The 24,799-nt window shown below is 43.2% G+C and overlaps 1 protein-coding gene across 1 annotated transcript; it reads right to left on the reverse strand.

The window, feature by feature from the left end:
- Positions 1–583: 583 nt before the first annotated feature.
- On the reverse strand, positions 584–23,728 carry tbkbp1 (TBK1 binding protein 1). Its single transcript, XM_071910065.2, has 9 exons — positions 23,486–23,728; positions 19,345–19,470; positions 16,237–16,341; positions 13,764–13,911; positions 11,309–11,511; positions 9,907–9,968; positions 4,010–4,125; positions 1,351–2,129; positions 584–712 (listed from the first exon to the last, which is right to left on the reverse strand). Exons 1-9 carry the CDS (start codon positions 23,726–23,728, stop codon positions 584–586), a joined length of 1,911 nt encoding a protein of 636 aa, XP_071766166.1.
- Between the last annotated feature and the right edge of the window lie 1,071 nt (positions 23,729–24,799).

A 24,799-nucleotide genomic window follows, 5' to 3' on the forward strand; every position in this document is an offset into this window, starting at 1 on the left:
GCTGTACATATGTGAGATAGAAAATTTCAAAGCAGGTATATTTAAAGTTCAGTGGTTGTGAGTGTATTGTGTCAAAATAGAACAGCTCAAAGGTGCCTCAAGTCTCCCTGATCATTCATTGATGTGGAACTAACGTTTGACATGTAGAGCATCTAAACCTGCCAAGCTCTCACTCACCCTCGTCTTCAGCAAACCTTGCTAAAATGAACTGTTAAACTACACCGTGAAATAAAACAAGACAATACCTGAAACCGTCACACAACAATGCTCATGACAAAGATATCAGCAACCAGAGCCACTGATTAGATAAGAGTTAGGCAGAGCTGCATTAAGGGCAATCAGTAAAGGACTGCACATGTGTACTCACTAATCCAACACTGACCCAGGTTAAAGTACTTTTGCCCCTGTCCCATATCGGATCTCTATCACCCATAGCTAACTAGTTTGTGCCATAAACGGATAGTCTGTGATTCTAAATTATGACTTTCCCCTTTGGCCAGGTCTGCCAATCTCTTACATAATCTATAAGAGAGTCTGGCAGCGACAGAGAGCGGAGATGTGTGCAGGCCGGTTGCCATGGCGATCAGATCTTGCTGTTCTCCAGGTGGGAGTCGATGTGCTTGATGAGGGCATCGTCAGGGTAACCGACAGGGAAAATCAGCTGGCACAGAGGGCAGCTACGCATGTCACTCTCCTCCGTTTCCATCCACAGCTGCAGACCAAAACACATGCACACACACACACACACACACACACACACACAAACACACACAATCAGTCAGCAGGATAAATCATATTTAGTCCACATTTCACTCATGTCACTGGGTCATATTAGTATTTAAGTGGGAGGCAATCAAAAAGCATTAGACACTAGGTGAGCAATCACTTTTGACTCACACTAAGTGTACAAAACATTAGGGCCACCTGATCTTTCCATGAAAAACATTAACTAGGTCTACTACATTAAGTCCAGGTGAAAACTCTCATCCTTTTATTGATTTAACCTTTAATCAACTTCAGTGTAGATGAAGGGGAAGATATTGGCAGAAGGAGGAAGCCTTGAGATGATTGAGACATGGAATGTGAAGAAGCTGCACTCGGTGGATAGGGTCTTGAGGTTAAAAAGGTAACACGGAATTTCCTAAGCACCAGCCCAGCACACCATGGCAGTGTCAAAGTGACACAGAAAAATTGTTTCAAGATGTGTCACTGTTTCAGCTTGAAGGTTTCAAATCCACCAGTAAAACTCATTGCAGCTGGATGTGATTCTGTGTTGAATCAATTTTATCACTTTCATTTTTTACAACTAAATTTGAATTAAGTTTTACAATTATTTTGCATTGAACTCACATTGATTGAGGGCCAGGACTGAGCATGCTCTGCTGACAGGTACGCTGGCGGGTGGCAGCTGAGGGTGTTGGGCCGCTGGGGGATGGGGAAGGCTGAGCAGGACGCCGGGCCTCTCATGATGCCACTGGGCACAGCGGCAGAGGGCACGCCCAGCGTCCGCGGCGGGCTGATGGGATGCGGGCAGGTCCACTCCTCCTCGTCCTCGGAGGACTGCGGCGGCTGGGGGGCCGGTGTGGACGGGGGAGGGGGCTCAAAATGCAGGTGGGACACCTCTGACAGCGGGAATGGCATCTCCCTTGAGAGGCGCATGGAGCTCTCCACGAGGCCCCCGTCTCCTCCTGCAACGCCCTGATGGGGAGACGGGGAGCCTCTGAGTCCGCCATGAGGAGAGCCCGCGTGTTGGGGCTGCTGCTTTGGGTAGCCCTCGATGTACGGCCGGGGCTTGGGCAGCGTGGAGACGGGGTCCAGGGTGAAGCGGGGCGGGCGCTGGTAGGCCGAGGGGTCGGCGACCTCGGAGTAGCTGCGGCGGCCCTGGAAGCTGGCCCTCAGATGGTGGCTGGGCGGCCGGCAGGAGTAAGATGCCGGGCCGTCGTTGACGTCCAGCAGGGGGGAGCGGCGGTGCATGTCCGGGGAGAGGCGCTGCAGCACCGGGGAGCGTCTCTGGGGGATTGGGGAGTGGTGCGGAGGAGGAGGGACCGGGGAGTGGCGCTGTGGGATGGGCGAGTGGCGCTGAGACACTGGAGAGTGGCGCTGGTGGTGGATGGGAGAGTGAAGCTGGACTGAGGACACACACAGGGAAAACAAAGCCATATGTAAAAACACAGTAAAAAAAAATCACACAAAAACACACAGTTACGCAACTTGCCAAGCTATTACTATGAAGAGTTGCTGACACATAAGGGAGATATTTCCGAATGTCAAAACACATCACAAAATTGGTACCAAAACAGTCAACTACACAATTTGATCTGGTTGTTACTACAAACAGCTGTGGACAAACTGGAAACATCCCTTAAGTTAAACAACTTGTATGGGCATGTACAAGCAAAATGGCATAAAAAAGGTTATGTAGTTGTCACTGGTAAAAAGCTCATAGAATGAATAAAGCTCATTCCAGGAGAAAACGTCATTGGTTCACAGCTTTGATTATGCTCCAATATGACATTCTCATAACAGCTACCGCTACTGCCTCTGGTATATCAACTGCTCTCTTGTTGTTCAGCATTAGCAATGCAATTATGCATTTGATCAGAAAACATTCACAACAATCTGGACAAAATAAGCCCTCCCATAGATGCTGCACCAAGACATGCAGTTATTATAAATGCATACTAAGTTCTTGTATTTATTCCTACGGATGTGGACCTGTAGTTGTACAGTACAATAGTTAGTGTTTCCTGTAATTAGAAGATTGCCATCAGCCGTTTAAGAAAAAATAAGACATGTATGTTGATGAGTCAGTTACCTCTTTAGTCACCACTTCAGCATTCAGCTACGCTTCCCATATCAAAGAGGAAACATCATTTATGGCTGGGTGGTTGAGGTGTCAAAAGGGAGGGGGTGTTTATGCTCTCAAACTCTGAGCCTCCAAATGAGGAGAAAACAACCAATTGGGAGTATTCAACTGACATTTAATGTTACAGTTTAACCCGCAGGAGAACTTTATGGCACTTCCCTGATGATTATTTGAATGATTCATCAAAAAATCCTTTTTTCTCATGAAGAGCATTTGTTTTGTTGTTAGTGATAGCCTAAAGAATCTTTTAACTAACTAGCGTAGGTGCCATCCAAGTCAAATTTTCTAGATTCATGTGACAAAATCTCAGGGAATAAATATGATGAAGGATTTTAAAACCCCAGCCTTTTTACGGCATTTTCCTACCCTAAACTTCATAAAACTGTATGGACATATATTCATTTAACTGTAGAACTCGAACACAGTTCATTCAGAGGTTTGCCTTTGAGGGTGATATGATTTCTTAATCAGTCTTTAACAGAAAATCATCATTAATGAAGGCCTGCTAGACATCATTTTACACTTCATACCATTCACTGCACAATAAAGATAATGCCTGTGATGCTTTCTGGTTTGTGGTAGATAGTAGACATAGTTGTGAGACATGAGTTATATGTGTGACTTAGTGCAGGAAGAGAAAGGTGTTGCTACTGTTCGGCAGTTGTGAGTTGTACGCTACAATAATGTCTGCTTTAGTTTCTGTCTTTACTATCAGCCTTAAGTGGGAAGGCTGCAGCAACAAAACAGAGACAGCAGTTTCTTACATAATTAGAATAGTACAGTCAAAAACATCAGCTGCTTAAACCAACAAATTATCTAGAGGGATTTAGGGATCCCCATGGAACTTGGACCATGATCTCAATATATTCATAGTATTTTATTTAAATAGACACATTATACATTTCCACGCCCTTAGAAGAGAGTATCAGATCAGATTTTTATCTATTATGTTGTAGTTTATAGAGAAAATCTTCAAATGATTTCTGTGAAATTTACATACAAAATGGAAGTCCAACTCAAGTCATCCTCATATACACTGTGATATAGAGGTTGCTATTCTATTCCAAAAAGAACAAAGAGGATGTTGACCCTGATAATTGATGTATTCTATATGGGTAAATGGGTAAATGGGTAAACGCTAACCTGGGCTAGCCTGCTCCTGTGAGGCTTTCCTCAGGATCTCTGTCTGCTTGGAGCTTAGTGCTTGGAGGCGTCCCAGCTCCTCTGTTAACTCTGTGTAGGCCAGAGCCAAATTCACCCTGGAGGGAAGAGGAGTGGAGAGGAGGTAATTATGCAATCATTATAATCATTATCATTACAATATGGTACAAGTGGAATTTTAATTAAATACAACTAAAACTACAAACAGTCTAATCTCTGTTTAATCATTAAAACTGCATACCATTGTTGGAAGTTGTCAAAGGCTTCAATATATTGTAAGATGTATGGTTTCTTGCATAACTAAACTACAGTAATCACATACTGAGAGCTGAACTGCATCACGACCCCATGTTGCTACTTCATCTTCCCCTCCTCACAAACTGAATGACTACTACAGTACTGATGAGGCCTCACAAATCAAGCCGGCTAATTGGAAGACATATTTTTAGAGTGCAAATTACAGCGCATGATTTAAGTGCATATAAAATCACACCATTTCATGCAAGACGTGCCATGCCTCTCTCTGGGGCCATGTTGACAGAGCAGCTCTATTTCAAGAACCATAAACAAGGCTGGATTACTCGCAGGCTTTTGTGTCTTAACCATGGCAACGAGCTATCATTGTCTTAACTCATTAGCTTTAAGGACTGAAATTGATCTGAACCGTTGGGGGGAAAATTATAATTTGTTTTTGGCAAACCCAAAATATAAATGACTGCAAAGCAAGGATTACTAAAATGGCATGGTAAAACTTCAAGTATATACTCGGAATAATCTGGAAACAGGAACAATAACAAACGTAACTGACTACTAAACATCTATAGATGCGATAAAGAGTATATGATAGCTATGTGGTTAAAAACAGAGAGACAGAGACACATTCTGGCAGAGGTGGTTGTTAAGATAGGAGGAAAAACCAGTAGCTAGAGTTGTTGCCAATGCCAACAACCCTCAAATCTGATAAGGAACAGCTTATCTCAAATGTCTAACCAATTTCTTTAAAATCCCCAGTCTTGACTTGAACTTGACTCATTCCAACAGTGATGGTGGTAGATTACAGCATTAATTACAAGATGTTGGCGAAACTAACAGGAACACTTATGAGAAAGAGATTCAGATTTCTATTTGGCAAGCAATTTACCTGGCAAATTTGAGTAATTATCATGTCAAAATCAAGATCTCTAAAAATGAAAACTTTTAATCACTTTGATACATCAGTCGAAAAAATGTACAGCCCTTAAATAAATAGTGCAAATGGAAAATGTTTTGTTTCACTCCACCTATAACCCAATTCTTAAACTACACATAAGAGTCAAAAACAACTAATTTCCCAGTAAGACACCTTTTGACAGAGACAACCTGATCGTCTTTTTCACAAATAGCCAGACACCGTGGTCTTTGAGAATGAGTGCGAAGCGACGGGAGAGGAGAGGACGCTGCTGTAGATGAGTACCAGGTTGTTGCCAGTCTCAGATCTGATAGGGCACATCCTATCTGAACCAATTTAACAAAACCGTCTCTCGCTTGATGAGAATCTGACTCAGCTCATTCCTGTTTAGCGATGTTTAGAGATGGTGGCAGATAGAAAATGACACACAACCCTTTTGCATATCCTGGGGATTTCAACGGCATAAATAGGAATAGACATGAACTTGTATTGCAATCACCAGCAAAAAAAAACACTTATGTATCCAACCTACACAGCAGAAAAAAACGCACACTGTCAAATTAAAAATGAGTTCCCCAGCAAACTTAATTGAGTCTTGCCTGCCGCTTTTGTGTGTGTGTGTGTGTGTGTGTGTGTGTGTGTGTGTGTGGAAGATGGAACACTGTGCTACCTCCAGATGAACACCTCATATTATTTTACACCTTACAACTGGCAAATATCTGCAAAGACAATGCACCGTGCAAAAACACGCTTGCTATCCTGTTACTTTGTAGTTGTTGTTGTTGTTGTTGCATGACACCCTTCTAGATTAGCGCTAATTAAACTGTTCTTCACAAATTCTTAAAACCAGCAAACAGCACTGCAAGTACATCACCACAAATTAATTAAAAAGGAAGTCTGGGACGTTCATTTCGGGGGAGAGGGGAAATTACAATTCGAAAACTGTGCGTAAAAACCTGAAGCTAAGTCAGAACTTCCACCGGTTAGTGGGCCTTTTTTTACGACGGGGCCCACTTAGATTTCCACCAACCTGCTATGACTCAGAAAGACAGAGTGGGATACCAAACCCCCTTCATCTCCCACCTTAGCAAAGCCATCTTCAACACCCTTCTGTGCACCTCAAGGAGGAAGAGCATGGTGGCAACAATGCCAAGGTATGGCGTCATCTAAGAGGCTTTGCATAAAAAAACTCCACCAAATGCATACAGGGAAATAACATCCATTTAAGATACTTACAGGAGCGGTGAAGGACATTATTGATGTTGCCAAAGCGTCCATAAACTGTATAGAGTTTCCCACCTATATACAACTTTCTTAGCGACACTCTTACACGATTAAAAACTTCCCTCACTACTCTCAGCTCTTGCAACCACACTGACAATCTCTTCTCTCTAAATGCAGGTATATATTTCATGACAGTTCAGATATGCACCTCTTCCTTTTCACACTTCTGTTGTACCGGCTGTCAACTTTGCCCGTGTGTTTTGACAAACCCTGTCAGAGACCCAGGTCAGAAAGCAACACCTTTCACTCGGGGCACCTTGTGCTAGAGCCGACGTGTGAATAGTGTGTGCAGGCAAACATTTAACAGGATATCTCAATCGTCGGTTGTTTTGGAAATACTGTGTGGGTGCTGTGTATATTTTTGTCCATGCATTATCTAAAATAACTTTGCAAGTGTGTGTCTGTTTTGTCACAGTCATTTTTGTGTGTGTGTGTGTGTGTGTGTGTGTGTTTCTGTCGTGCTTGCTTGTGCGCGCGCACGTGTGCACCTGCGCACGCACGTTCAATGTGTGTAGGTGGGGAATGATGATGACGACGCAGCATCGATGCAAGATTCATGCCAGCGAATCGATCGGGCACGACAGTGTGTGTGTGGGAGATGAAGTGAGGAGTGTGTGGGCTGGATCTGACCTCTGGTCTGATCAGACGTTACAAAGAATAGACCATCACCGCGGCTGCCTGTGAGAGCCGTACATCTGAGCTCCTCTTTGTTGGCCGACGCTCAATGCAATATTTGTTCTTTTTCAAATCCACCGGAGTTCAGTCACTCAGATTCAGGACATGGCCTCAGGGAAAAAACGCTGCTTGAATACATGGTGGTCAGCGTGGTGTGGAGGTAAATAAAAAGATGGGTAAACTCTGAATGTCACGGCGCGGTTGTATTTTCAAAAAAAGTATTGTGTTTTCTGGAAAATGTACGATTTTCATGTTACTTGAAAAGATGCAGAAACTCTATACAAGAGAAATAAAACAAGAAGGTGAACTGGGTTTACGCTCGCTAACCTACCACTACTTCCCTGTCTGTGCACCCACATTCTGGTATAGTGGCCTCACAGGCTGATTGCCTCAGGCCTCATAGGGGACAGGTGTTAAACGGCCATCAGATAGCGGTGGGAGCTTTTCACACTGCAGTCCACACACTGTCACACTGTCTACTTCTGCTATCTGCATTAAGCACTTTTAGTGGAACACAGAGAGGTGTCAAACAGTCCTAACACCAAGCCACAGTACACCAAACATTCAGTGATGCTCTTTGTTGGTGTGTTTTTGCACTAACTATCAATTCAAACATAAAAGGATATCTCAAAGCTGCACTTTGTGGTTTAGTCAGACTGCAATTTTTTTCTGCTGCTTTCAACAATCTTATTTTGTAACCATGTCGCTTGTTGCAGAGTCAAGGAATAACCAATGAGTAGTATACTCATCTTCCATATCAACTAAACAGTCTAAATAATCCATATCAACGATGCACATTTGCTAGTTTGCTAGTAAACAGTAACCTCCATTTTTATTTTTTTTTTTGTAAATCGCTCTTGTCTTGCCTTGAGCAATAAGACTTAAAACTGATTTATTTGAAACAGTTGTCACTTTCCATAAGCCTAGTTTAACGTAATGAGTCAGTCTTTATTTCGTAGTACAGAGGAGGGCACGACACCACCGGCTTGCGCGCCTCATCCAGCCAGAGTTGTGCATGAGTTATTAGTTATGGCTAGAGAGGTCAAACACGGGCCCACTCGTAGGAAATGGTGACTGGTACTAGAATTAGTCAGACTAAAATGTGTTATTGAGAATAATAGAGTAATAAAAACATTTTCTGGCTACTGGAAGATTACATTTTTTTGTTAAACATCGACTTTTGGAGAATATTCATCAAGAATTCATTAGTTGTTGTTTTTGACAACTTCAAAATAACAGAGACGCCTTGAAAAATATCACAGTGAAACCAATTTACAAATTTACATTCACACTAAAGTGACACCAATTTTCCCCAACAATTTTCCCTTTCAGAATAGATGTTACAGATAATAATTAGGGCAAAGGTGGTACTCTCCAAAACATGCGCACATCTTCCATATCAATCTGTGCAGTTTACACTAAATGAGCCCAATTACAAGAAAAGGCACCAGAAAAGAAAGTAGGCATTGGAGGTTTTTAAAGTGGGGGTGGGTTATATTGTTGAGTAAAACCAAAAGGTGACCAAGGTCTGGAAAAAGCAGTAGGCTTCCACCACATGCTCAGAAAAACTCAGCCTCGACATTTACTTTCAGTTTTCTCCCCATCGAAACATTGTTCTGGGGTTTCACTGTGTGGGAGTCAGCTGCCCAAGTTGCTGTGGTTTTGTTTTTTTTTTTTTTTACCTGCAACACCTTGTACACAGTTTTGCAATGCCTGGGGCAATTTGAAGAGGGGATGAGAGATGAATTGGTTTCTCAACTCTCAGCACAAATTATTAAACACAGTTCCCTTGTTGGCTGTAGATTTTAGAGAAAATGTGAGGGAAGACAGCGGTTTGAATGCTCACCATGGCTCTTATTAAAAATCAAATAGCCCTTTGGTGTCATGTAAGGATGGAAGGGGAGAAATGAATGGGTGGAGGGGAGAGACTGGACTCACGTCAGCAAGCATCCAGAGATGAAGACATGGACAGAGTGATGGCTAGGGAGATGAGGAGCTTCCACTGTGCTTCCACTGCCCCCTACTGCTCATTTAACCTCTTGCCAATTTATCTGTTAGGTCAGTTAGGACAAAACTCCTTCAACAAATGAGGCACGATGTCATGGGTGAATGCACGTACACTACCAGTCAAAAGTTTGGACACACCTGATTGAATGTATTATGTTTTTCAATTATCTTAAAGCCATTTTGATCTAAACACTTACGCTTAAATACTTGAAATTTGTTTTTTTAGACAAATATAAATAGTGAAGTTGATGCATATGTGTGAATTTCTTTCCAAAGCCTTTGCCTTTCCATCAAGGCATAATTTTGATGTCTTTACTATTATTCTAGAATGTGAAAAATAGTAAAAATAGAGAAAAATGTGTGTCCAAACTGTTTTCAAACTGTTCCAAACAGCTTTTGTGCCGTAACAATTACAGTAGTTTCTGTGGCCGTGGCTTCATTAGTGCGAAGCTTGAACCCAGTTAGCCAGAGATGGAAAGAGCTTGACTAGTTTCTAATGAGGCCCCAGGAGGTCAGCCTGAACACATCACAGCAGGAGAGTTAAGATGCAGGTCAGCAGGGCTCCTGGTGAAACACTATGGTGAAACATCCTTCTATATTCCTGACAGAACTACCTTCCTTCCTGCTTCCCTCCCATCTTCCCTTGGTTTATTCCTTCCCTCCTTCCTTCCTCCCTTCCCTTCCTTACACACCTTTTCCTCTCAGTCCCTTCCCCCACACCCAGCGGCCCGCCGTAGTCACTTACTGCTCGTCTCCCACCTTCTTTATCCACTCCACATCACACTGCTCGCATGAAGAAGTCATTTCCTGCCGAAGTAGAGCGTGAAATTAGATTAGCATGCAGGTGCTATAAGAGTATTGGACAAAATGTGACAGTGAGAGCCTACCGAGACAACGTGTTAGAACATAACATCAAGGAGCAAGGTGGAATGGGAGATGGTGTGTCTGAGGGTTTGGTGTGGTTAAAACAGGTCCGTGTGTGTGTGTGTGTGTCTGTGTGTGTATCTTCCTTCATTCCTTCATGGCAATACAGGTGTAGCCATTGTAGAAATCCCATTTTTTACTGCATGCTTTCTACAGTTCTGCTGCTCTTCCGCCTAGGAGAGGAGTTATTGCGAAAGTTAAGATCTTTTTCTGTTTTTAGCCACAAACAAGAGCATTAACAAATCTGTCAATCAGCCGTAAGAGTTCAGTTTTGAGTTTCAATATTCACTAAAGGCAGAACAGTATTCTGTAGTATTAATGCAGTACTAATGAAAGATAGGTGCAGATTAATGGGGAATGGGTAGAGTCTGACGCTGACACTGCAGGGTTAGTGTTTCTATTCCCTGTGCAGCTCAATGCTCAGAGCCTGCCACTAAAACTGACAGGGTTAAGGTTCTGTTTCCCGCTGGGGCCGCCCATGCTAAAAATGTATGACCTTGTGGTAAAGCACTTTGAATTAAACTGTCCATCATCTGGCATGTGCTTTGTTATGAGTTCTACATGCATGCACTCTGCAAAAATCCATCAGGATAACACAAGGAATGCAAGAAACAATCACAATAAAGTATTTGAAACAGCGTTCCCACACAGTCTTATATCAAATCCAATTAATTTTCAATGACTTTCAAGGTCTTGTTTTGTGAAATTCAAGCACTCAAAATTGGCATGTTTTTTTGGGGAAGACATTGGTCAAAATTAGACATGACAGAGGCCTCATTTTGTCAATGATCTTGTCAAGTCAAGAAATCCTGCTGAAATCAATTCAGCTTAAAACTGCTGCCATATCAAAGCAGATATCCATCACAGGGTTTTTCCTCAGGATGTGAAGTGTTGATCCTGGGATGGAGAGCGGTCCAGAGAGCTGAGGCATACCGATGAATTTGAGTGTTATATTTTAATAAAAAAGTACTTTCAAGGTCATCTGTTTATTTATTTCTCTCACATCCACAAACATTCAAGGATTTGGTGGCCTGTGGGAACCCTACTGAAAGTCAATTTAATACGTTTCTCTGTGATTGACAGTTTTTCCGACATTATCTGAATTGTCCTGATGCCGTAAATCCCCCCCATGTGATTACCCAAGCAGATTAAAACAAACTGTAATATCTATGTGCTCCTGCAGTTTGGCCCAGGTGTGATATGTGTGTGTATCCATCACTGACCCTCTCCCTCTGGCTGTTCTGCAGCTGCCTCATCTCCTCCTTCAGTCTCTCGCACTCCGCCTTCAGCTCCTCTTCCCGCTGACACGCCCCCTGGGCCTCGTGCCGCGCCCCCTCTAGCTCCGCCTCCAGCCGCTGCAGCTTCAGGTCCGACAGGGCGTCCAGACTACGGGAGCTCTGAAGAGTCAAGGCAGGGCAGTCCAGCACTGGGGATTAAGGGAGACGGGGGAGAGAGAGAGAGGGAAAAGAGAGGGAGGGAGAGAGGGAAAGAGAGGGTGTAACTAACTATGGAATGCTGATGTTGTTATTCATAAATATTCAATGTAAAAAAAGAGTCTGATCTGTTGTATAATTTATGCTATCATCTTGTCTTACATTTTTTGCAGCCTATTTGTTTTGTGGTTATATGCATTGGCAATATATACACATGTATATCATGCCAATAAAGCTCATTGAATTGAGAGAGAGAGAGAGAGAGAGAGAGAGAGAGAGAGAGAGAGAGAGAGAGGGAGGGAGGGAGAGAGATTATGCCCAGAATCATTTTGCAGTGTCTTCATACACGATTTGCACACCAAACACACTCTCACACATGCACAGAAAGAGACATGCATCACGTTTTCATTGCCGTTCCCCTGATTGACGCAACGTGCTTCCTCAGTCCATGGTCGTTGTACTATTGATGGGTATGAAAGAGCAACTTCCTCCCAGGGCAGCACCTTTCAGATTGTACCTGGGTGATTTGTTCTGCGTGGGCGCAGGCTCGTGATTCAGCTCCGCTCACTCACACACACACACACACACACTAAGTCCTTGAGCCAGGAGATATTGTACTCTTTCATCCCATCTCCTCCTGCCTCCTTACAAAAACATGTGCACACTCCATTTGCATGTATAAACCCACTGCACTACTACTTCTCTCTTTCTCACACGCACATACATACATACACACATCTCACACATCTCATTCATACTCACACAAATAGTCATACAGTCATGCACACACACACACACACACACACACACACACACACACACACATGCACACAACATTATGCCTCCTCTTTCCCTCTCCACACCAAAGCATGAGTCAGCAACAGTAGAGGTGGCGATGACATATTTCCTAAATTTTTCTATCAGCCATCCACATCCTACAAGGGGTCAGAGTTTAGGGTCTGCTGACGCCAGAACAGCTGTTACAGCAGTAATGTGGATCTCACACACAGCAGCAGTGGACTGCAGAAAGTGTCTATGTTAATAGGTGACCTCATCATGTATTCACTCCTGCAGTCTTAAAACAAGTGACTCTGCCAAGTGGGTGAGATAATTTGGCTTTAAAATGGCTATCCTAAGTGTTTTAATCCTGTATTCAGCCATATTTTGTTTTTCTAGTATCTTGGAACAAGTGATACTACCATGAAAGAAGTGGAGTGCTTTGCCCTATTTGAAGCTATGGTCACCAGTTTCAAATACATTTCTAAAACAATTAATTTGCATTACAATACGTCAAATGATCTCACCTAACTGACTGAAAACAAGAGTGAATTACTAAGATAGATCCATTTTCCAGCATTTGGTAGTAGAGACTGAACAGAATAGCAATCATCCAGATGGGAACGACAGGCTGAATAAAATGGGACAGATGCTAAAATTTGCAGAACAACAAACAGCCACACTGACTGTTTTTCCATCCAGAATAATTGAATTTCAGTTACAACTCTCCTTTTTCTGCAAGTGTGATTGCGCAGTAAAGACACAGCTGATTCTTTTGCCAATAGCCCGATGATTTACCTGACCTTAATTAAATGTTTGCTGGACAGGTTGTTTGATTTGATTACAGCTTGAGAAACGGAGGAAAAATTAGCCATGATTAACAGAGTTAAGACCGGTGTCCAGTCTTTTTACTGTATTTGTAGTTGATGTGGATCAGCTTTTTTACCATATGTTCTATTTATATTACTGTCTAATTATACAGTAATTACTGAAATGAAAGAGCTGTAGTTTAAAGGGCTACCCAATTATTCTCTCATATCCAGAGTCAGACATCAGTCTTTTTCAGCTGATATATTATGGATGTGCATCAGAGTGAATTGAAGTACATGAACCACAAAGTTGACCCAAACAAGTCTCTCAAATTTATATTTCACCACTGCATTATGTAACAGATTCAAATGTGACTGCCAGCTAATGCATCTTAAGTAAAATTGCATATTTGACAGAAATGTAGCGCCTTTGTAGATTTTCTCTGAGTCACGCAGGGATAAATGAATAAATAAAGTAGAGCCATGGACTAAAGAAATATTGTAGACTGAAATCCTTCTGGAGAACTGCAGCCAAACAGTGCAGTGAGCGAAAGTTTTTGTTTTGTTTTTTTAAAAAGAAGACCAGTAAGGGCCAAGAATCAAAAGCGGACAGTCTGTTTTTTCCCTCACTTTCATACGCTGATAGTTAGCCTACTCACTGTGGTTGTCGGGGCTGGCGTGCAGCTGCAGGTACTGCATGTCTTTGCTGTGCAGCTGCGTGTTGAGCTTCTGCAGGGAGTTCTCCCTCTGTCTCAGAGCGGACTCCAGGTTCAGGATACGCTCCACATGCTTCTCCACCAGGCTGGTCTAAAATCACACACACACACACACACACACACACACACACACACACAGGAAGGGATTATACACCTGCCCACATGCAGGAATACATGCACACACACGCACAGGGACATAGTGTAAGACATGTTGGAAGATGTTTTCTTGTTATTGTAGATGTTTGTTTGCTGCACTGATGCTGTGATAATATTTTCCAAAGATGGACTAACCATGCTGCACAGTTTGCATTATTATTTATTTATTACGTTATAACAATAGCTGGGAATCTGAGATGAATGTAGCTCTTTGAAAAGTCTTTTGGTCTAATATTCGTCCCATTGTTTCGGGTTTGTTGCTCAGCAGTCCGCACACATGTACCATACTCTTTCCGCTCTTTCCACGTCTCTCTCAGACTCACAGAAACACACACACACACACACCCACACACTGCAGACAATTCTGGCGAGTACAAGATAACAGGGCAAAGGTCAATGAGGCCCGGTAGGTGGATGGAGCCATATAAACTGTCAGAGCTCCCGCAGAGAAAACTTCAGGTGACATTGAAACTGTGTCAGTCCTTGGCAGGTGGCAATTCCAACTCTTTGGCACACCTCATCCTTTAATCACTCGGACCACATAAAACTGCTGAGGCTGCTCGGTGTTAGCTGCTCAATGGACTTCACCCTCAGATGAGATGGTTTATTATCACAGAGGGGATCTGGGAAAGGCCAGCCAGCCAATCTGTTCAGTTGGAAGCCTCGACTTGTTTTGGATTGGCTTTGATCTGTAACCAGTGGAAGAGATTTGCTCCACAATGAGATGCCCAACATTTGAAAAAAAAAAAGACTCCAACTGACAAAAAGACTGATGGACGAAAGTTAAAACAAATTGTAGTACTTTTTAAAAGGATAATAGGTAACTTAAGTCCCTGACAACATGATAACACATTTAACAGGCTGGATCCTCTTTATTTTAGAGATATTGAGTGATGAGGTAATATGAGGTAAGGATTTTTTTTCCTGAATGGATATTGTGTTTTGTAGATGAATTCTCCAGTTATAATATAATGAGGCAGATCCTTGACCCAAGCTATCATAAGGCTACTCTCTTTACCTGTTGTCATTATGTATATACAGTATTGGTTATAAGTGAAGCTATAATGGAACAGTCTGTTTGAAATTGGACTCTTGATCTGAAGGACTGTTCACTCAGTCTAAGAAGTAGTTGATTTTTTTTAAATCAATGGTCTAGCCTGGAGTGCATAATCTAAGTGATCCAATGCATTTTGTTAAGTGTAGCTGTCTTTTTCACTCCCTCCAGCTCACATGGTGGGTGAAAGTCTTGTCCTATCAGGATGGACAAATAGGAAACTCATGTAAAACCTCCTTATATTTCTAATAGATGGTAGCCATTCCCTTCATTTTCCAGTTACAGGGTGCAGCCCTAATGAAGCAGCATAGGTTGACATTATGGCACAGAATGAATACTACAATATATTTTGGCTGTAAAATGTTACAAAAGTGAAGTAATAATGTAAAAGTTAAGATGTTATGTATTTTGTTTTGATGCATGTAATATAATACAACAGAAATACACATTAAAGACAGTTGGAGATTTGTTAAAATCCATAGAGGGGAACTCAAACAATTTTTGTAAATTGTTTTCACTTCCATTTTCCAAAATATCCAGAGTTAGCAAAGGGTTTGTAATAATTTACCCTGACAAGCAGGGTGGTGTGGTCAGGGAGACAGACCGTCCTTCAGTCCCCTCCCTGCTGAAGTGTCCTTGAGCAACACACTGAATCCCTACCAGCTGCAGGGCTGTTCTGTTACTGACCCTGACCCTGACCTCTGACCTCCCTGTGGAGGGGGGACAGAGAAAAGATGAATTTCTCCTTAAAAATAGAGTGCCAGGGATGCAATTCCCATTTATCCCCTGTCCCACCATCCCTAGTGTGTAAGTGTTGTGATGTGACGCACACATTGTATTTAAGATGAAGGCGGGTAATGTATTAATGATGTCATAGGTCATCTAGGACTATTAGTGCTGATGAATGACGAAAAACTGTACACACACAACTCATCCATTCCCATCCAAACTATGTATTTTCAGTGTTCAGTGGATCAAATCTAAACATCTAGTTTGTAGTTTCATAGCATAGAAAGAGTATTTTCATTTTGTGTGTAAAATGGTAAGATTTTTTTTTTACAGGCATAAAAACACACTAGTGGCGTCACTAGCGGGTTAACTGCACCCCGCAAATACCCATGTGTATCCATGTGTATCTTTAGCCCAATGTAATGCGAGCGTAAAGTAGTGAACGCATAGTGTGATGTACTGTATATTGTCTCTGACCATCTTGTCGAGATCCCTCTGGAGGTTGCTCTTCTCCATGTGAATCTTCTCATAGGCCTGGATCACATCCTCCAACTGCTCCTCTCTCTCCTTCCTCTTCTGGAGCTGGGGAGAGAGAGAGAGAGAGAGAGAGAGAGAGACGAGAGAGAGAGAGAGTGGGAGAATTAAAAAAATAAAAATAAAAAAATAAAAAAAAGCTTGACATACATTTACTTTTTTCTTCTTTGTCAGTTTTCAAACTTCCTCACAAAGAGAGAGAGAGAGAGAGAAAAAAAACACACTAAGAACTTCCATAGTGAGACTCATCAAATGTGTCTCATAAGAAACTGTTGTATAACCAACCAAATTTAGGACACTAAAATCCTGGTACCTCAGCAAGTGTAGAGCAATGCCGTTCCCCATCTAGATGAAGGGGGTGGGGGGGGAATCACAATTCCCACAATAACATTCAGCACCATCACAAAAGAAATCCAAAAATCTGACAAGGTCTTGAAGTCTCGATGACATCTATCTCTCTCACATCTCCGTCTAATGAGGGAGCGAATGTCATCGAACGCCATGATCAAATATGACACATCAGTGGGCAGTGACATGAGTAGAGGGAATAGCTTACAAATGAGTAGACTGTCAAGGGGAGGGGAGGATAAATGAGGTTATAATGAAGAATATGGTCACTTTAGGCAACGCTGAGAATGAGAGTATAGAAAACGAATGACGGGACTGAATCAGAAAGAGTGGGAGCGGCAGAAAGAGCGAGTGAGAAGGGGAGATAAACAGAGAGCAAACAAGGACAAAGCGGTATGTCATCGCTGTGTACCGGAGCAGCGGGGCCTTTTCAGTGTGTCTATGGTAACACATACTGTAGAAATCATCACCAAGGTGAGGAAGGCTTGTCAACAGCATCGTGACTAAGAGGAGGAGAGAGGAGGAGAACAGGATTGCTCTGGAGCTAGATTTCTGTTAGGGGAGGCGCACAGGACAAGATCTCAAAAACTGCTCACATTCTGGGGATGCTGCCACATTTTCAGTAGCACATTTTAAATTTTCACCCCAGTCGAATACCCCAGGAATTGCTGTCCTGTGACACTCCCGAGAGCTTGGCCGAATGGTTTTGTTCCAGTATTTTTTGTTAAATTAACTGTACAGATGCAATAGACATGTGCGCTGTTGCAATGTGGAACACGACTGTATCCTCCATCCTCTATAATGTACTGAATTCAAGGCTGCATCATTTTAAAAATAGCAGGAGGCGGAGGCTTCTCTAAAATTTAACAAATTCAAATCTTAAAATCTGCTGAAAATCCTCTAGTCTCCCAGGTCTTAACTTGCCACTGTGCTGTGGAAATATAGCTGCAGTTGCTTCCTTATGTGTTGCCGTTTGCTCAAGCCATCTTGTGTCCCTGAAGGAATTCAACTGAAAGCTTACAGTACCGGCAGGAATGTGAAATAGCTGTTGTAAAATTGCCGCTGATGAGAATTGCGATATCAAAATGAAACCAAACGATGTAGATTAGGAGGAGTCGTCGTTGTCATGGGAGTCAGACGGGGGGTCGGGGGAACTGCACGGGTGCCATTTTATGTCAATTTCATATGACAAACATTGACAGTCTTTCAAAATGTTCACTTTGTATATATTGTGCCCTCAATTTCTGCTCCCTCTGATGAAAAATGACGCCCCCCCCCCCCTCCTCTTCTCCTTGATAACTGCAAGTCACCGGTTCACCAAAACGGAGGGGGGGCCGTCCCGTCCCCATGGAGCATGCTCAGTGAGCCGTGGCGCGCTCCATCACTCTGAATGCCCGGTGTCACAGCAGTGTGACCTTGTGTGTCCCAGGCTAATGATTTGTGTGGCTCCCATAAACCATTTCCTTCCCCTCTCTCTTTCTCTCTCTCTCTCTCTCTCTCTCTCTCTCTCCCTAGCTCTTTTTTTTACCACCACCTTCCTGCTTCTACCACACATTCAATCTATTCACATTCCCATTCTCCCACTCTCTCCCTCACTCAGTCAGAGAAATAGTGGAGTTGAGAGTGAGAAGAATGACTTGTCCAAACGCATTACGGGCGCTGCCATTCTCTTCTCTCATTCCAGACCATTTCTGGAGGGGAGTAAAACTACAATATGCGAGTCGAAAACTCAAACTGATGCTTAGTCCTCACTCTGTCCCTTATCTTAAAACAGATGCAACATTTCAACATGTGTGTTTGGAGCACAGGATTTGTGCTATTTTTCAACAAAGCACACATTGAAGACGTGTTAATAGCAACACATTTCACACAACATGCATTGCTATTAACATGTCACGTTGAAAAAAAAGATATGTGTTGTCCCAAGGCACACCGTGGGACGTGTTGAAAAGGACACATCGTTTTTTATTAAAGTCTAAGGTGTACACACTCAGCAAAATCTTGGCCAGTTTTAGTCCCAATTATGCCGCTCCTCCAAAATAGAACAGGAGCGTGAAAATCCCATGTCACAGTGTTTCTTGGACGGCTTCTCAAAACGCCCCAATCTCAGAAAATTTCGCTTGGACAGCAACTTTGGTGCTTAATTAGTTCTGGACATCTTTTAGCGCATGTCCACCAGGGCTGGCCTCAATTCACTTTTAATTCAATTAATTCACAGGGAAGGATTTTCTACAAAAGTCAAGCGCTGAAAAACTTTTTGGTGTGATAAGTTTCTCCTCTCTAGCATGTTAAGGAATTATTGGAAATGAATGTGTAATCATTGGCAATTGAATTACAGTAAAGTTTGAACTTGAATGAATGAATGAATATAAAGTCAATTGACCGCAGCCTTAGCGTACAGCCTTACAGTAGTGTGTTATTGTCCCTCCACCTTTTCTCTCTCTCTCTCTCTCTCTCTCTCTCCTCTCTCTTCTCTTTCTCCCCCTGCTCCACACACCTCACCTCTCTCCTCTTTCCTCTCCTCTCTCCCTGTTCTCCTCTCCCCTCTTCTCTCTCCCCTTTCCTCCTCTCCCCTCCTCCTCTTGCCCCTTTCTCCCCTCTCTCTCCTCCCCCCTCTCTCTCTCGCTCTCTCCCCCCCCTCCTCTCTCTCTCCCTCTCTTCCTCCCCCTGCTCTCTCCTCAGCTCCCTCTTTGGCCTCTTTACCTCGTGGGTCAGGGCGTTGACTCTCTGCTGCAGGTTGCCGTTCTCCGACTGCAGCAACGCCGTCTCCTTGCTCTCAAAGGAACAGTAGGAGTTGCTGTCCTCCCCAAACTCGCTGATCATAGGGAACTGGAGGAACAAGAAGAAGAAGAAGATGGAGTTAGCTATAGCGGAGTCTACTTTCACTGGCAGCTAATGGAAATATGAAATCAGACGTAATAAAAATAAGGATATGGATAAGACAAGAAAGTTAGAGTTGCAGAGGTTTACCAGCAAGATTCAAATACACAAATAGCTTGTGAAAGAGTACAATTACTTTCAACTCAAAGTAATACTTACTTGAGACTATCTGAGCTGTACTGATGCTGTAAACCTCACCCATCTGCCACTTCAAGCATGGTAAAGCATGGTAAAGTGTCAAAACTACGCAGAAACGATTGCATAAGCATATGCAGTTATGATTACGCAGATATGACTCTGATTAAGCACTTATAATTCTGTGGCATATGCATTAACAGGCTGAACCTAAACACCGTGGGTAAAGAATTTGTTCAACGTATTTTTTTTCTTATGAGTTAAGTAATTTTTCTAATTATAGCAGAATTAAAGAGCGACAGTGCTGAACGATTGTTAATTAGTGGAATCCTGCGATAAGAAAGAAACAACACAAGTTATATAACTTGATTTGGTTCAATCTAAATGAACACATTAACATTTAGAGTGCCTATCATGAGCGTAGAGGATTTTCATTTTCTGTGTAATTTAGATGCCATGTCTATTTGAGGACCAAACAGACCTTTTCCATTTAGAGAAACACCTCTCTCTGCTCAGATTAACAGTACATGTTAGCAAGACGGGCTGATCCCCGGGGGGCCCGAGGGTTCTCACACAGCCGAGCGTCAGGCACTCTGAGCCCAAGAACAACCTTACTTCAACCCATGTTCAGAGCAGCAGGAAGCACTTCCAGCTGCATCATTACAGCAGCTGTGGCATCTTGCATTTAAGCCTGGAGCGAGGCTTGCTGCTCCTCAAAAAGGCTAAAAATCCTGTGATTTTCTTCTGAATATTGCAATTACGAAATAGATGTTCCTACATAAAGCAATTGTGTGTGTGTGTGTGTGTGTGTGTGTGTGGTGGTAGTGGTGGGATAGAAAATGAGATGCTATTGTTTAGGATTGGCATTTGAATAAATTGAAGGATTTTTCTCTGATGTTCAACCAGGGATTCACAGCACAAGAATATCTTGTCTGAAAATATATTTCCTTCTAAGAAAAAGTTGCAGCCTCTTGGGATTTGGAAATTTCAGGAGTCAATATTGTGATTTCGATTAATTGTGCAGCCCTAAAAGCGTCGCATACTGTATTTACATAGGCACAGGTGTGACAAATCCTATTCCAAACAGCCAAAATCAGCACCTGCTCTCCCAAAACCAACACCTGCCTCTCTGGGAACGGGCCCCGAACAAACTGCTGTTTGCTAGTAAGTCAACAGCGCTGTGGCAGCCTGGAGTCTTGGCTAACAGCTGCTCACTAAAAGGACGCATGTTGCTGCAGTATCACACGTCAGGAGGGGAAGGACAAAGTCAAATGGCAACCTGGAGACCCTAAAGATCCGCCTCTCTCTGTTAACCCTCCCAGCTCTTTCTCTCTTTGAGTCTTTAAAGGAAAAATCCACCCTAAAACACTTCAACACTAAAACATCAGTGGTAAACATCAGGTTTTGGTGTCAGTCCCTCAGAATCCAAGAGGGCTTCTTTCTAGACTCAGCATTTTCACCAACGCCAACGCTCAACAGTCAGGGGAGAAATCCATTGTAGAAGAGGTAGAGAGACCAATTTTAGCAGCCTCAATAGACCAGAATGCAATGCAGCCACAGCTTGCAGCAAGTGGGTACAAAATGTAAATTACAACACTTTCATCACCAAATAACTCCTGGAATTAAAAAACTCCCTGAAGAAGGCAAGACACTAAAACAAGTTAGTTTTTTAATCATGTTCTCTATATAGAGCTTGCCAATGAAATAAAGGCTTCTTAATGTTTTTTCACTTCAGCTTGAGTGCTTTGGTTCCTCTCATCCTCTAAATTGGAGTATTTGTACCCTCTACTAAAGAGCACCTTCTTGCTTGTCACAGCTGTTAGTTTCAAGAAGCTCTCCAGTCGTATTTGGTCCTCAACTCCTGTAATACACTGAACATCACAGATTGATGATAGCTAACCTCAGCACTTTTATTTCTTCCCTCACTCCTTACCCCATGCCCTCTCTTTCCGCCCTCCTTTCTCTTCCTCCCTTTTAATGTCTTATACCCCAACCTTCCTCCCACTTCACTCTGTCTTTCCACTTCTTTTCCCCTTCCATTTCAACTTCACTTTCTCTTCTCCAACGCCATTCCCATGACTTCACTCTCTCCCTCCCTCTCTTGCTCTCTGTCTGTCTGTCATCCCACCAGCAGCCATCCCTGGGGTGACGTTAGTCGCCCATGCTGCCAGGTGGACAGGCTTCATCTGCCTCACCAGCTGTGTACCTCCCTCTCTCTCTCTCTCTCTCTCATCCTCCCCAACATGAGTGTGATTCCCACCATCAAGCAAAACAGGGCTACGCTCAAACATTTACTGTGTCAATACCCAATACGCAGAGATGATCAACTGATGGTCCGGTCTTTCAAATTAGATGACTAGTGCTGTGGAGTAAACATTTAAAGTCCCCATGAAACTCCCACTACTTACAAATCTCCTGAAAGACAGAACAGTGCAGCATGACTCAGCTTAAAACTTAAAATGGACTTATATGGTTTTGCTAGTTTTTTAATTCTTCATAATGTTCACAAATTTTCTGAACTGGCCCTGGCCCAAGCAAGTCCTACTTTGTTTATATAACAGTGACTATTGCTCCTCCATGCGTGGAGAGCTGCCGGCTCCTGTTTGGGTCAGAGCAGAGGACAAAATATCATGTTGACGTTGGTTCTGACAGATCACAGACGGGACAAGAGGAACCCAACAGTTTGTCATTACAAAACGCGTTTGAAAGGGCGGATTTGGTGAAGCTTATTGCCGACAGTACAGAGCACACGCAGAGCAGAACAAATCCTAATGCAGTTATGTGTGTGTCTTTGGGCATCTGAGCAGAGGTTTGGCAGTGTGTGGAAGCACTGTGTTACCTGATTGCCAGTCCTGCACACACCTCTGTGCAGCAGGGATTTGAATCCTCCTTAAGCCTCTATGTGCCAATGAATATCCTGCTCTGTTCTTTGCTATCTAATAAAGATGTACAGTTAAAAGAAATAAACATGCAGAGTAGTCTGCCTGTTCCCAGTGCTTAAACTAACGTCATGGCCCACTGGAAGAGCCCTACTGAACTGTGTGTGCAAGGCTCAGCCTGTTGACATGACCGGCCCTTATATAGCTATTCCCCAGTTGACTCTTATCCTTTTTCCCAATAATCTTAAGGCAAATTGGGCAACATTTTTGAGCAATTAATTGAGGCAATATGTGAGTAATTAGGACTCAGGGCACTAGGGCACTGTGGACATTAAGTAGCAAAGTTGTGATGTTTTTGTGATGCTTTAGTTTTACACAGTCTGATCATATGAACCATCACACTTCAGCTGCATATGACTCTACAAGCTTAGTGCTTGAAAGTATGAAAGATGGCCTCGCTACCCAATCAATGCCCAAAGCTGGCCTTTGAGTAAACTTAACATTTGGACCATAGGGATGAGTTTAACTGACTACCGCTACTTGACTACATTAGCTCAAGGCAGCTGTGGGCTATTAGCTTTAACGAGGAGGGATTTCAACTCCCAAACCCTTCTTTTTGCTCCTTGGCTCCCAGGTCTTCTTGTGGTTGTTATAGATGGAACTCAGCATAATTTTCACTTAATAATTTGCTTAAAAACCTAACCTTGTGCCTAGAGAGAGCAGATTGTGCATACGTGTGACATTTGGAGTCACGAATGGACCCACTCCCACTCCTATTAAAAAACGTTCCCACTCTCCCACTAAAAAAACCCAAACTATCTTATCCTTAACATCACTGGAGACCTCATGCCTGACCCCAACCTTCAACAAGGACAAAAACAATTGTGGTCATTGTTTTCCAGAGATGTAGTCATTTCTGACTTAGAGGCCGTGAAGTGAAAACCCTTCACCTTGATCTCATAGATCTTGAGCTTCCTCTTGATACCGCTGTTCTCTCGCTCCAGGCTGGCCAGACGGGTCTTGATGTCCTGATAGGCGGTGATAAGGGCGAAGTGGGAGGCCGAGTAGACGTCTTCGGGGGGCAGGGGCGAGGAGCGCCACACCACGCTGCCGCAGCCGTCCTCCTTCAGACCCCCTGCCTCGCCGCCCCCTCCCAGCAGCCCCAGCTCCCCGCCGCTGAACAGAGACTCCATCGCTCAGAGCCTCAACCTGGTGGAGAGAGACAATGTACTTCACTAGTTTTGACAATGCTACATGATACATTATGCTGCCCAGGGGAGTAGGTGTGAGCATAGGATAAATCATAGCAAAATAAAGTACACATGGCCCCTTGCCTCCCACACACAACACGATATTTCTTACTTCTACAGCAGGGCTTGACTATCAGTACTACTGCAACAATGCTAAAAACACCAGGCAGGCCAATTCTGCTGCTTGCATGCAACAAACACAAACAAAACAGCACTCAACTGAGAACAGCCAGACTGCTGGCACAGACAATGTAAAATATTCAAAAGCAAAATGGGTACGGAGAGCGACGGGAACAAGTGAAAGTTACAGATGACCAACTGTCTTGTTATCTGTCATTGCTTCAGATGTGCACAGGCTAATGTAGGTACACTTATCCAGTTAGTCACTTTATCACATTTTCTCTAACTGCTATACCACAACAATGACTCACCCCACCCCAGTATCCCCAAAAGGTTCAACGCCATTACACTCCTTTTCACATCTATCTCTTGCATCAATTATGGTTTAGTTAGAGTTGCTCTTGTGGCTCATAAAAAGCACCACACCCTGAGACCGGTTCGTGCTATGTTGTTCCATTTCACAGTACTTAAAACATTAAAAAAACATGAAGCTCGACATCCCCGCTTTCTATGAGAAAATAAACCAGCGGCATGGTTAGCATGCTGAATGTGCTGGGTAGTTAGCTGAGTCTGACCATGCTAAGTCACAGACAAGTGGCCTTGCCCCCCCACCCCACCCCCCTGACTCTGTGCGGAGCTGTCAAGAATGATAAATAGCACCTGTGATATCGCCGCCCTCTGTTTATGCTGCCACTGAAGGGATGTGTGCATGAAAGTCACACTAGACATGACTAGGAACACCAATAACAATGGTTTGATTAACGTCAAGGATGCTGAAGGACAGAGTGACTGGACTGACTACGGACTTACACAACACCTAGTTGATTTGATGTATACTCAGTGGAATGGATGCCTGCTTGAGTCCCAGCATTGCCTTGTGAGTCAGCCGTTGCC

Source organism: Centroberyx gerrardi, chromosome 20, assembly GCF_048128805.1.
Source record: "Centroberyx gerrardi isolate f3 chromosome 20, fCenGer3.hap1.cur.20231027, whole genome shotgun sequence".
Classification (NCBI taxonomy): domain Eukaryota; kingdom Metazoa; phylum Chordata; class Actinopteri; order Beryciformes; family Berycidae; genus Centroberyx; species Centroberyx gerrardi.